At 31.9% G+C, this 10,662-nt stretch overlaps 3 protein-coding genes across 7 annotated transcripts; 1 reads left to right on the forward strand and 2 right to left on the reverse strand.

Annotated features, from left to right (window-relative positions):
- The first annotated feature begins 7 nt into the window (after window positions 1-7).
- Window positions 8-5,562, forward strand: Orai (calcium release-activated calcium channel protein orai). Of its 4 annotated transcripts, none has more exons than XM_013325218.1 (4): window positions 9-240; window positions 676-753; window positions 1,971-2,120; window positions 3,786-5,562. In XM_013325218.1, the coding sequence occupies exons 3-4, from the start codon at window positions 1,983-1,985 to the stop codon at window positions 4,314-4,316; spliced, it is 669 nt and encodes a 222-aa protein (XP_013180672.1). In that variant the 5' UTR covers window positions 9-240; window positions 676-753; window positions 1,971-1,982; the 3' UTR covers window positions 4,317-5,562. The 4 variants fall into 4 exon arrangements, with proteins under 4 accessions (XP_013180669.1, XP_013180672.1, XP_013180673.1 ...); XM_013325217.1 differs by lacking the exon at window positions 9-240 and adding an exon at window positions 254-344; XM_013325215.1 differs by lacking the exon at window positions 676-753 and having other exon boundaries at window positions 8-344.
- Window positions 5,563-5,571: 9 nt separating this feature from the next.
- LOC106127175 (MORN repeat-containing protein 3) lies at window positions 5,572-7,351 on the reverse strand. Its single transcript, XM_013325220.1, has 5 exons — window positions 7,157-7,351; window positions 6,774-6,837; window positions 6,439-6,686; window positions 5,823-6,010; window positions 5,572-5,692 (listed from the first exon to the last, which is right to left on the reverse strand). The coding sequence occupies exons 1-5, from the start codon at window positions 7,299-7,301 to the stop codon at window positions 5,591-5,593; spliced, it is 747 nt and encodes a 248-aa protein (XP_013180674.1). The 5' UTR covers window positions 7,302-7,351; the 3' UTR covers window positions 5,572-5,590.
- Window positions 7,352-7,704: 353 nt separating this feature from the next.
- Window positions 7,705-10,614, reverse strand: mRpS22 (mitochondrial ribosomal protein S22). Of its 2 annotated transcripts, none has more exons than XM_013324950.1 (7): window positions 10,369-10,614; window positions 10,005-10,234; window positions 9,620-9,744; window positions 9,295-9,352; window positions 8,693-8,883; window positions 8,274-8,454; window positions 7,705-7,956 (listed from the first exon to the last, which is right to left on the reverse strand). In XM_013324950.1, exons 1-7 carry the CDS (start codon window positions 10,472-10,474, stop codon window positions 7,741-7,743), a joined length of 1,107 nt encoding a protein of 368 aa, XP_013180404.1. In that variant the 5' UTR covers window positions 10,475-10,614; the 3' UTR covers window positions 7,705-7,740. The 2 variants fall into 2 exon arrangements, with proteins under 2 accessions (XP_013180404.1, XP_013180403.1); XM_013324949.1 differs by having other exon boundaries at window positions 7,706-7,956; window positions 8,693-8,901.
- Window positions 10,615-10,662: the final 48 nt, after the last annotated feature.

The raw sequence follows: 10,662 nt of genomic DNA on the forward strand, positions 1-10,662 counted from the left end.
ATCCAAACGTCATACGTCAAATTGTCAATTGTCAACAATTGTGACAATTTTATGTGTATTTTGTATCATACATTATAATTATTTTAATACGTGTTATATGATAGGATGGGAAAAATAGTGATTTATTAGACTGTGCAAGTCAAATTAATTGCTTATGGGAATCTTTGAACGTACTTAATATCTACGCTAGCAGTGACCTCGTCAACTACAACTCGAAGGACTGTCGTGCGATTTTTTTAGGTATGTCGGTTTGGTCAGCCAGTACGGTTGGAAATAATTACCATTACGCGCATCCAGCCAGTCGCGACAGTCACTCAAATAATTGGTGTCCAAACTTAACTAAGGTACGAAAATAAAAATGTCAACGTAACCAATTGAGTGCATTTATTATTTGCAGTTGTAACACAAATTATTTTACGAGTTTCGCTAATTACCATTTTATGTAGTTTGTTTAATATGTTATATTGTATTGTGCATTTGTACTGTACATTCCTTAATATTTATCTCAAATATAATTTATTTGAAGTGCAATAAAATTTTAATTCCTCAGTTTGCAGCTATAGCTCTGTCTTTTTTTCAAATTAATTTCGCATGATTATTCTGTTAACATTCTGATACTTTTAATGTTTGTTATCATATATCTGAAGAGCTAATTTTAATTTTCTCCCAATTTAGTGAGTCTGTTGACCAGTTACCATACATTCAGTTGAGCTGCATTGAGACTGAGTACTGCAATTTTTCTGTTATTAAAAAGTGAGTTAATATCTCAAATTGGGGATTATCAGATTGGTTATGGTTATTGTGGTTTATTTTTGTTGTTATAATAGTTTAGTGCATAATCAGTTTGTCACATTTTGAGTTTCTCTATCTGCTAACAATACTACTCAATAGTATTGGTAAATGTATTCAGTAATTTCAATACATTTGTTATAGTAGTTTTATTCATGTTTGAATGTGCTTGTAGTTGACTTTAATGTTAAATGTCACATGTATTTAGCTGCACCATTATTATAACTAAAGTTGAACCTGCATAAGTGAGAAACCTCTTTGTATATCAGAGTCCAAGTTTGCTCCCAATGGACATAAGCAAAACATTTGTGTTAGTGAGACACTGCTATAAGTGATGTGGGTTTTGGGCTGGGTTAGGTAGGTTTATGAGTAACATTGTAATGTTTTGGCAGCTAGTAAGTGCGTCACAAAAATCTACATATTACTACCACACAATACAATATTCATAATTCATTTAATTTGTCTTTTTCTCAAGTGTCATGGAGTTCACAGGTTAACAGTTAATTGAGTTTTTTTTTTTATTTAAAAGTTAACTTTGATATGTGTTGGTAAGTATATTCAGGTTTATTTGTCTTGTAAACTTAGTTTGCTTTATTCCTTTATAATTCTTAATCCACTTTGTCCTTGCTTCAATGTTATTAACACAGTGAAATGTCATAGCAAATTCATTATTAATGTTTATGTGTGGTATTGCCAATTTTCGGATAGTTAAGTGTACTACTTAAATGGTATAAATTGATAATTAAGATTTTAAAAATTATTTAATATTTCTTTTTTCTTATTTATTTTGAACCATAATCTTGTATCGTTCATTGGGTTAGTTTATAAATGTATATTGGTGTGTGGGATATGTAATAAAGTGTGAGTAAACATTTTTTTCTCAAAAACAATGGTCTTATAATTACAACTTCATGTAACATTTACTTAACTAATAAATTTCGAGTCTTGTTTTGATGATTTTATGACTCATTTTGCATTGAGTAAATTGTAAAAAATATGTTTCTACTAAATACATAACATTGGCATGTTAAATTGTTATTCAAAGCTATTTAAACATTAGATTTTAGAACACCCTTTTCCACTAGCGCAACTGACTTTTTGCTATTTCTACGAGTTGACGTTTCCACTGGCGATTTGTAGACTTTTAGTGGAAAAGAGGCCTAATTTGCATCCTTCAACAGCACAAGTGCGTGATGTCTGGAGAAACGCCAATACAAACCGACGATGCTCTGCATACACCAGCATACTTATCCTGGAGGAAGCTTCAGCTCAGCCGTGCCAAACTCAAGGCCTCAAGTAAAACATCAGCCTTGCTGTCAGGATTTGCTATGGCAAGTAAATCTTCTTTATCCTCTTTCTGCATGTCCCCTTGTGCATTAAAGAAGAAACACATGTATAACTGAATAACTTCTTGGAATCATCTATTTGCAGCGGGTAACTGCTTGCTCATTTTGTGTCTTTTCCTACAAAAGAATCTCATTATTTTAATTTGTCTATGGTTGTTAGACTCTGTTTTCTTAATGGTATGTATTAATCATACACTTTTATTACTCTACCTTTTCCCGTCACGATTTTAAATGTTACACTTATATTTACATTGTGTCTAAGAATGACGACACACTAATTATGGATAAGTTATTCGAGCCGCCATTGATTTAATTTCGTATTGTTTACTATTATGCGTAGGGTTCTATAGCGAATTATGTATGTTATAAACTCATTTTATATATTCGATGATTCCTATTTATAAACAAAACTTTTGTTTATAATTCAAATTACGATGGTTGTAAAAATATACGGTACACAACCAAAATTTTCAATAATTAATTCTACTTAACAATGAACACGGATGATAAACGGTATTAATTAATTAAAAAAAAAGCAGTATACATGGCGCAAATTGCTTTGTGGGATACGATTGTTTACGTAGGAGCCGCCGTGTTTGACCTTTCTAAGTATTGCTCCGTTGATATTGCGGGTTTGCTAGTTCTACTGTGACCACCCGTAACCTAAACTGGTTAACCAGTTTTACATAAGTACGTATTATAATATTGTAAAGTTTAATAGCTTTGGTCGTTAATATTGTTATAAAAGGAATTTTGTTAATTCTAAGAATAATCGATTCCCATTAAAATTGTTAACGAACAATGTTATTTTTGACAGAAAATAAGACCTTACTACTATGTGTTAAGGTCAATTTACGAAGACAAACCCTGATCTTTATAATTTGCATATCGTAGTTTGAACCATGAAACAGTATTTCCTTCTATAAATAAATACTTTTTCTTTTTAAGAAAAAAAAAAACACATTAATAAATGAGAAGCGACGATTAAGAAAAACGAAATGTTATTGATACCCTAAATGGTAACTCGTTAAGGTTAACTGCTAGGTACGCTTAACCGGGTTTCGCTTGCTAAGCCCTTGAAATAATCGAAAAGAGGTCATATATAGTTATTAATAAGTTGTGTTGCATTGTGTGAAGATTAAATATGATAACAAGTACTGGACAGGCAAAAAAGTAGGCACAAATGATATAGAGTATTTATAAAATTCTAGCTGTCGCCCGTGACTCCGACCGCGCGGTATTAAAAAAAATGTTATAGCCTATGTGTTCTTTCAGAATATTTTCTACACTATGGCACATTTAAGCGGGGTCAGTTCAGTTTTCGATACCTTCAAACAAACTTCCATCCAACCATCCAAATTTTCGCATTTATATAATAATTATAATATTAGTTACATTTTTGTATAGATTTGTGAGTAGCGAAAATTCCCGGTAACATCTCCGTGCAAAATTATACCTCGAATTACAGTTGCTGTCTCACAACTGGTTTTCATAATATATTTGGATTCGGATAAGTGAGAGTCCAAGGGGTCACGATTATAGCTCACCCGAGTTTCTCGCTTATATAGATCATTCGTCTGACAATGGTTCTCGCTTCATGTCCTGTATATTTTCTTATTTTGTAATCAATGTAATTTTTTATATTTACAGGTAGCTATGGTTGAGGTGCAGTTAAATCAACCAGAGGACACGAAAGTACCGCCCGCGATGTTGGTAGCTTTCACTGTATGTACGACATTACTAGTGGCAGTTCATATGTTGGCACTCATGATAAGCACGTGCATCTTGCCTAACATTGAGGCGATTGGCAATCTCCACAGTATATCACTTGTACACGAATCGCCACACGAAAGATTGCACTGGTATATTGAAATCGCATGGGCGTTTTCAACATTACTAGGTCTTATTCTGTTCCTAGTCGAAATAGCTATACTCTGCTGGGTAAAGTTCTACGATCTTAGTGTAACAGCAGCTTGGTCGGCCTGTGTTGTACTTATTCCGGTCATGATAGTATTCCTAGCTTTTGCTATTCATTTCTATATGTCTCTAGCGACACATAAATACGAAGTAACCGTCACTGGTATCAAAGAGTTGGAGTTACTAAAGGAACAGATCGAAATGGGTGATCATGATGGTCGTATGAATAATCTAACGTTACTAGAACAAAGTAGAATTGTTTGATGGAATATTTTGTATGTTATATCGGATTGTTCTTTTATCTATGTAAGTTAGTTACGCTCACATACAAGTAGCGTTTTTATTAATTAATCATTGTTCCATGAATTCGCGTTGTTGTAACAATGCAATAACCGAAACGCTACGTACTTTATCTTTAGATATAGTGTAGGTACTTAGATAAGTACTTATATGTGCCAATTAATGGTCTTTACTATTTTGTATTATATTGGAAAGTTTTGATTTTTTTTTCATAAAATTATTAGGTTATATGGTAAAAAAATGACAGTTGAAGCTCCTCAGAACAGTGCACTGTTTCAAAAAGTTAATTATCTGTGTGCCTGAATCGGAGTGTATTTTACTACGCAACCTTTAAAGTCAATATATTAAAAAAATATCTGATCGACTCAAAATTCAAAAGTTAATTGTTTTACGTCTTCTAAATATCCATTCAATGGATCAAAATTTTTAAATAATCTAGTGCTCTCGCAATTGTCTTAAAATTTAAATACGCAAGACACTAATTTCATTATCAAACTAACCTTGAAGTCAAGGAAAAATTTAGGAACAAAACTAAACATACATTATATTTGTGTCGTTTAAACAGACTTCACGGAGAAAATTTTCTATTCGTTTGTATGTTTTTACACATGAACTCCAACAATGGAAACCAATGATGAATCCTATAGAAATTTATCTTAACCATGCCAATATTCTCCTGGTATTTACACTGATCTTTATAAATATCCACCGGATAGAGAGCTGCTTAGAAATGTCAGTTTCAGCTACGAAGCTGTCATTTCTGTCACAAGACTGCCGCCAAAATCTATCTCTATTATATTTACGAGTTACCAAGTGCTACAATCAACGCTAATATGGCAAAAATCAAATAGGCACAAAATTCCGTGGCTTATAGCCTGTCCAGTGGAGTATAAAGTTCAGTGGGTATTTAGTATAGAAGATTTTTGATGGTTTTTTGACATGCAATATACATTAATGTAATTTTTTTTGTAAAGAAATATAAAAACGTGCAAATTCTCTTGAAATTTATAAATGTAACCGCTTGAGTAAGCAGGGAATGTAAACACGCTGTGACTTATTAAATATAAAAAAATAAGAGTTACTTAATTCAATGTAATGAATTACTCTGTGATATAATTAATGACATTGTTACGATATCTGTCAATACCCTATGTTTAATATAATTTTTTATTTGTAAAAAAAATAATTTTACAAACATTGTTATGTACGATCTGATATAGATAATAAAAATTATAAATTCAATCGATGCAGTTTTTCAATTTTTTGTCGATGTCACCAAGTATCTGAGATAACCAAAGCTTGCTCTCTTCTAGTATTTCTCTTGAGTTTTGAAGAGTTTCCTAGAATTATTGAAAAAATTGTTAGTATTATTTATGAAAAATCTTTACGATATCTCTACTAAAGTTTTATCTCGAATTACTGTTTTTTTTTAATTATTCCAAAAGAAAAATGTTATGAAATAAAACATACCGGAGGTATAGGATATTCTGTTGGGCGGATACAAAACTGTCGGACATTGATATCTAACATTTTAGACTTTACACACAAATTATCTAGCCAGCAGCCTTCTTGAAGCTGGCCCGTGCTCATGTGGTAGAAACGACCCAAACCATTCTTCTTATCGTTTTTCCAATTACCTTCGTAGCGATTACCGTTCACTAAAAATTCGAAGATCTAAAAGTTTCGGATGGTTCAATTACATTTTTTGGTTAAATGGACATATCTTTGATACAAGAAGACAAACTGGGAGGCCGAAGAGTGATCATGCTACTCAAAGACATCCACAACACCAAAAGAACTGCAAATGTGTTGCCGATCTTAAAGAAAGATGTAAGTTCACTTTTTTTAATATTATAAGGTGGCAAACGTGCAAGCGGCCATCTCGATCTTTGGATTATTATTAATTGATTTGTACTTTCTAACTTAGTATAAGCGGTATTAAATTCCCAAGACAAGTTGCAATGTCATTTAAGTACAAAGGGAATTAAACGTTCTCGAGTTCCTATGCTTCCATTCGCTTTAAGTTCTTCATGCCCTAAACAGGTTGTAACAAACCATTTGTTCTTACAAATATGACCCAAGTTACCTTGAACAAACATGCCTAAACCTTCCTTTACCCCCATATGCCAGTACCCGACGTATAGCGTGCCATCTGAGTACCACATCTTTCCATATCCATGACGGTATCCTTTCTTCCAGAAACCAAAGTAAACGTCCCCATTCTTATAGTACCTCCAGCCGACGCCTTCCGGCTTACCTTTAACCCAATCCCCACGGTATTCCAAACAAAATGTTCCATTTGATAGACGATTACTTAGAGTCCCATTACCATGTCTGGGAATATGAAAGAATTTTGGTATTTGCAATTTTTTTTATTATTTTTTGTTGGTGGTTGTGTTATTTGTTTTAGCAACACCTTACCTGAAACCATTGTACCAATCCCCTTCGTACAACTTGCCCCCGATGGTTAAAAAAAATCCTTTACCTGTAAATATATTAAAATGTTTGTCTTCGTGAACTTTTCATTTAAATAATAATTAGTAATGGTAATTTTAAAGATCAATAGATTAGATAAAATTAGCAAGACTCATGTGATGGTGACTCCAAAGATCCATTCTCCATGACAAAAAAATTTAGTTACATACAGTGCCATCTATTAGCAACATTGATAAAATGATAAGGAAATAAAACCGAAAGAAAAAGATAAAACGAATTCATTTATAACAATCTAATAATGTGAAAACTAAGGAATTCCATCTCTATAATCCAAACAAAATAACTTAAAAACTTGTGTATTTACCAACCATGTTTCAAGTCATTCCTCCAATCGCCCACGAATTTATCAAAACGTGATGTAAATATAGAATGATGAACATTGTTTTTTATAGACTTTTTCTCTGATATCATGCACAATGGTGTAAAATTTCTAGGTTTCCGGTAGAAAGGCATTTTATTTCAATAAACAGATATAACTATAATATAGACAAACATTAGCTCAACTTGTCAATAAATTTGACAAGACATATAATTGACAATTTTATCAATACTTTTTCCCTGCTTCTCGAGATTGACTTTTTTTTAAAACCAAAATCCATCTTACTAATGTTATAAATGTACTGTTTGGATATATTTTAAAACTTATCACCAGAATGGCTCAACGGATCTCCATGAAATCTTGCATAGTTGTAGAATATAGCCGGGAAGAACACTTACTCTATTTTTTTTTTTTATCTCCACTGGAAGGAGTCACAGGCGACAGATAGATATAAATATAACAGTAGGAATTCAGTTATTTAAATAAAATACAATTAAACTAAAACATTATTTATTTGATAATATGTAAAATTAAAACTTCAATTTTTACTTAGCTAAACATTTAATAAATTTTTTAAGCTTCTCCGTGAGCCTTCCTCAAGCCGCGACTGAGCTCCACCATTTGCTGGTAATCTTCTCTGAAGCCTTGTAAAGCGAGTTCTTGCTGACTCTTCATAGCAGAGTTTTTCGCGATATATTTGACAACACAATCGATACACTGGTTGTCAAGTTGGATGTCAACTTCCGATAAACTGTCAGGTTTTGATGCTTGCACAGGCATAGGAAGAACCTGAAAGTGTAATGTATGACTGACTGCATCTTTCAGCTGTTTTAGACAGATATTTGTATTCTATTAGCCAAACTATTAAGATCGTAAACAGAAAAAAATTCTAATCAAACATATGACAAGTGAAAATTACATAAAATATAAATTTATAAAATAAAGCAATAAATTTTTTATTACTACTTAACATTTTCAATACACCTACATTGTTCCAACAAAATTACAACATTTGTAATGAAAATATAAGTTAATGGTGACCATCTCTAATATATCAAGTTTCTTTCCATTAAAAGTTTGTCTTATAAAATTAACAATTAACTTACTTGATGTACCAATGCATTTAGATCACTGGCAAATGCAATATCCTCATGAATGGCTTGCCTCAGACCCATCAAGAGCACAGCTTCTCTTATAACACCCGTTTGCAATAATTCCAACATCAAGTTGTCCATTGATTGATGCCACGTTAAATAGAAGGCCAGAGGACCGAAATGCCTTGTTGATCTGAGGAAAGATTTTTCCAGATGAATTCAATCAATTCAAGATTCATCTTGTAACATAATAACTTCGAATTTGACAAAAGGTTGATGCATAGTATTTACATGGGAGCAATAGAAAAACATAATAAAAAGCTTAATGTATGAAATTATTCATGCTTCAAATATAGGCTTACACATTTCCATAATGTCAAATATGTTGTAACATTTTAATGCAAGACATTATAACTTGAACTGACACTTACCTTAACAATTTATAATTAGTTTTCATATCAACATGCTGATAAGTTATACTTGTTACTTTCTGGTATGACAGTTCATCGGGCTCATACTGTATGCAAGCTCGATCAAGTATATATTCATATTTCTCTGCCTCCAGTAGACCATTTAATTTTTCTTCATCAGCAAACATCATTGGTTCTCTTACTTTGCGACCCTGAATTGGAAAGTATATCTGAAAAATGTACTTGTCATTTTTAGAAAACCTATGAACTACTGAGAAAAAGCCTATTTATACAATTACAACAATATGCTATGGAACGGGGGAAATAATCTGATGTCTTCTACTTTATAACAAAAGACAGAATGTATTCTTTAAATATTATTAGTAGTAACTTGAATCTTACTTCTTACTCATATTATAAATGTGAATGTTTAGATGGTTGGATGGATGTTTATTTGAAGTTATCTGCAGAACGGCTAAATAGATTTTGATGAAATTTGGCATACATATAGAACATAGTCTGGAAGAACATATAGGCTACTAAATAAGATTTTTTTATTCCGAGCGGTCAGAGTTGCGGTCGACAGGTAATTGTGGATAAACATGTGTTCTATGTTGACTCACCTGATTAAGTCTTTTTCGAGTATCATGATCACACATTTGTAGTGTACCATCAGGGTCCCTGGAAATAGAAAAAGTTCAACATTATTTAACTACATAAAGTTCTGTTTTCACAAGCTTGTCCTACTTGTATGCATTCAGAACAAATACACAACTGTTTTTTGTCAGTCTACTGTACTATATAAATATTTTAACTGATTTAAATGTAACAGGAATTTATACAACTACTATAAGGTAATACATACATTTTTTAATAGAATTCAGATGAATAGACAAGTGGTGTTTCAACTTTAGTTTTATATACTGTTAAATAATATAGTCAACTGACCTTTCCACAATAAGTCTGTCTTCATTTGGTACACCAAAAGTTATATCTGTGAACAAATACTTTGTATTGTCATATCCAACTAGAGCTGGGTCCTTAGATAGAACCTCATTAATTGGCTGATGTACCTGAAAGTAGAACCAAGACAATAAGTAAAAATGAGACAAATATGTCTTAAAATTGACAGTCAAACTATAACAAAATCTAATTAATCTATGTTTATGTATAATTTTAGCAGTTTAGTATATGTAAATTGATTTAATAAATGACCATCATTACTTTGGCTATATTGGTCCATTAATACCATAAGTCTTTTCTTGTATGAGGCGCACTATTTAATCTGGAAAATTTTTATCTATTTAATTAATTTAATGAGAAATGAAACTACCTTGACAACCGGTGGCATCTGCAGCAATCGGGCAGCAGTCTTATTGGCTTTTGAAAATTCACTTTGGAGTTCCTCATTTGTTAAAAACTTATATTCTGGTGTTTTAAGAACAGGTCGGTTGCTATTTGTTCTTTTGCGAAATACTTTTGAGAAATCCGGTCTAGTCAATCGTTTCAAAAGTGCTTGGACGCCCGACGAAAAAAATTTAGGGCCTGGATCTTGTTCCCCATCTATTAAACAAAAATATAACATTTAGAGTACTATGTAACTACGTAATAAGTTTAAATGTATCTTTTCTTATTACATAGTACTAACTATGTAATAAGAAAAGATACATTTAAATATGAGGGATTTAAATATTTACCGTACACGGAAGGAATAATACTTAATTTTCGAGATGAAATAGCAAGAAGCTGAAAATGGTTGTATTGTAGAACTACGTTTTTATGGATGAATTTATGTAGTGACATGTTAATATGAATTTTATCTTCAATAAAAGCAGTATTTTATGATCGCATTGCTCTAAGCGAGTTGAATTTTCAGTTTGGTTGTTGTTTTAGTTTTAGACAATTTTATTATAGGTTAGAATTTGACTTAGCAACATAGAGTAAGCTATATGTGTGTTTTTGGAGTGTGTCATAGAGTAAAGAAGTTACTG

The sequence above is a fragment of the Papilio xuthus genome, unplaced genomic scaffold (assembly GCF_000836235.2).
Source record: "Papilio xuthus unplaced genomic scaffold, Pxut_1.1 DF824888.1, whole genome shotgun sequence".
Lineage (NCBI taxonomy): Eukaryota > Metazoa > Arthropoda > Insecta > Lepidoptera > Papilionidae > Papilio > Papilio xuthus.